Genomic DNA, 2,170 nt, shown 5'->3' on the forward strand with positions numbered 1-2,170 from the left:
CAGTAATCTTATAAAAACATATGTGAAAAGTGTTAAAATGTTTTTTAGATAACCAATTTTAAGTTTTAAGATCAAACGTCTGATGTTTAGCTTCTGAGCTCTAAGGTTAACTGATTTTCTGATGTTCTGTTTATGCCCCTTTTCCACAAGTGCCACTYAGTGTARTGTYGGTACGGTTCCAAGCCATTTCCTTTAGGCCAGATTCATGGAACCGGCCCTTTTTTAGTAYCTACTTCAWTGTGGTTCCAAGCGGTCCCAGCTGACACCAAAATGCTACGTCAGAACACTGTTCGTCACTGATTGGATAGGGGGTGGAGTCACTGGTTGCRTCTAAGCTGCCTTTACAAGAAYGACTCAAGGAGCCATTTTTTTTCAATTGTAGCAGTGACATTAGTCGTGATTCCATCCAATTTTAATTCGAAATTTTTGCAAATTTTTWAAATTTCAAAAGTTATTCATCAAATGTGYTTCCATCTCTGATKTTGCCCATTAACYTTTTTTCAAAAAACCTAAAAACCACATCCACCCAAAACACAAAACACACCCACTGAAACCGGACTGGAACATCAGTGGAAACCAACCGGTCCGACCCGTACCTATACCGACCCTTCCGACACTACACCATGGAAAAGGGGAATGTCTCCTTCCTTTGCCTTCCTGCCCGATCAGAGATGTAGTTCAAATTAACATATAACACTTTTTTTGTATTTTTTTGTTTTCAAAACAGGCCGGAGTAAATGTTCTTCTGCAGGACATCAATGGAAACATCCCTCTTGACTATGCCTTTGAGGGAACAGAGACCAGCTACATTCTTCGAAAACACCTGGAAGAAAATGGTAAAAGCTTTGTGAAGCTGCCTTTTGTACTGTGATAACTGAGTCAGGGTTCTCACGTGCACGATGTTAAAATAAACAGAAACATTTATTTTTAGTATTTTTTTGTTTGTTTTTTGTTTTTCTGTTTTGTTTTGTTTTGTTTTGTTTTGTTTCCACAACTCTGGGATGATGTGAAATGGTACACTTGGGATGCTTTTTTTTTTTTTGTCTGTGTGAAGGTGAAGAACAGCCACAAGCCTAATGATGGCAATTGCCTCCAACAGCGAAAGGAGAAGGTCAATARTTTGGTAAAGTGAGAGATAAAACAGCACAGGGAGAAAACCAGAGACTGAGAGGGAAGCAGCCAAGAAATACAGGGGGAAAAAACATGCAGAAAAAAAGACATGGGCCTCCCCATGACAAAGTAAGATAGAGATACAGAAAATGAGTATGCCTTTATTAGCCTGAACCAAATCACATGACAAGTTGACAAATGCCACCTTATGAGTTACGGCAGCTGACTTACCAAAAGCAGATCACCACATTTTTTCCTGCCAACCCCATGTTGAGATATGTAAAAACCCATCCCCTTCCCACTCGCTTTTCCTTCATGAAACATACCCTCATGGGCTCACTCAGCCCGTGTTGCTATAGCAACGTGGCTCTCTATCCTTATCAAGTCTGTGAGGTTATGCGATAGACAGACTGTCCATGATTTACAACATCAGAAAGAGGGAATGGAGGATGAATGTTTTTTTTTAATTCCTCATTTTTTTCCTCCTTCGACTGAGTCATTCATGCTGAAACTCAAAGAGTRGCAGTGACAGAATTCCATTGTGACATTGGATGCTCCTTCAAGAAACCAATTCAAAATCAGTTGTAGATTCCTTGTCAGACACAATGTCAGTATCACCATATAAGACGGGTGTCAAACTCACTTTTACTGAGGGTCACATGAATAGTATGTTTGCCCTCAAAGGGTTTGTTGTAATTAACGTTGACATTTTGTGTTCAGATTTGACTAAACATGAAACATCAATTTTTTTTGTCTCATTGTTACAGATGAGCACCAGAAACAAACAATAATTGAGCTCTGTGTGGTATTTTGTGCAAAAAAACAATGTTTTTTTTCTTGTGTCACTTCAGTAGAAAACAAAACCAAATATTAGTTTATTTAGTTTGTTTATTTCTTCATCATCAGTGACTTTTTTTAAGTGAAGAGAAAATAGAAACAGAGAGAAAAACAGAGAAGTAATTAGAAAGATAGAAATTGCGATTAGAAGTATATTAAATATACACCAACGAAGACCAGAGTCCAAGGGCCCGAGAGGGATCCCGAGTGCAGAGCCCCAAGG

At 38.7% G+C, this 2,170-nt stretch overlaps 1 protein-coding gene across 1 annotated transcript in view; it reads left to right on the forward strand.

Moving 5' to 3' along the window:
* myo16 (myosin XVI) overlaps nt 1–2,170 on the forward strand; it is a gene marked incomplete in the record, with an annotated part of 109,202 nt that overhangs the window by 25,645 nt on the left and 81,387 nt on the right. The window contains 1 exon segment of the mRNA XM_014017511.1: nt 728–836. Within this exon segment, the coding sequence (XP_013872965.1) occupies nt 728–836 (109 nt within the window).

Source organism: Austrofundulus limnaeus, unplaced genomic scaffold (assembly GCF_001266775.1).
Source record: "Austrofundulus limnaeus strain Quisiro unplaced genomic scaffold, Austrofundulus_limnaeus-1.0 Scaffold171, whole genome shotgun sequence".
In the NCBI taxonomy this organism is placed as follows: Eukaryota; Metazoa; Chordata; class Actinopteri; order Cyprinodontiformes; family Rivulidae; genus Austrofundulus; species Austrofundulus limnaeus.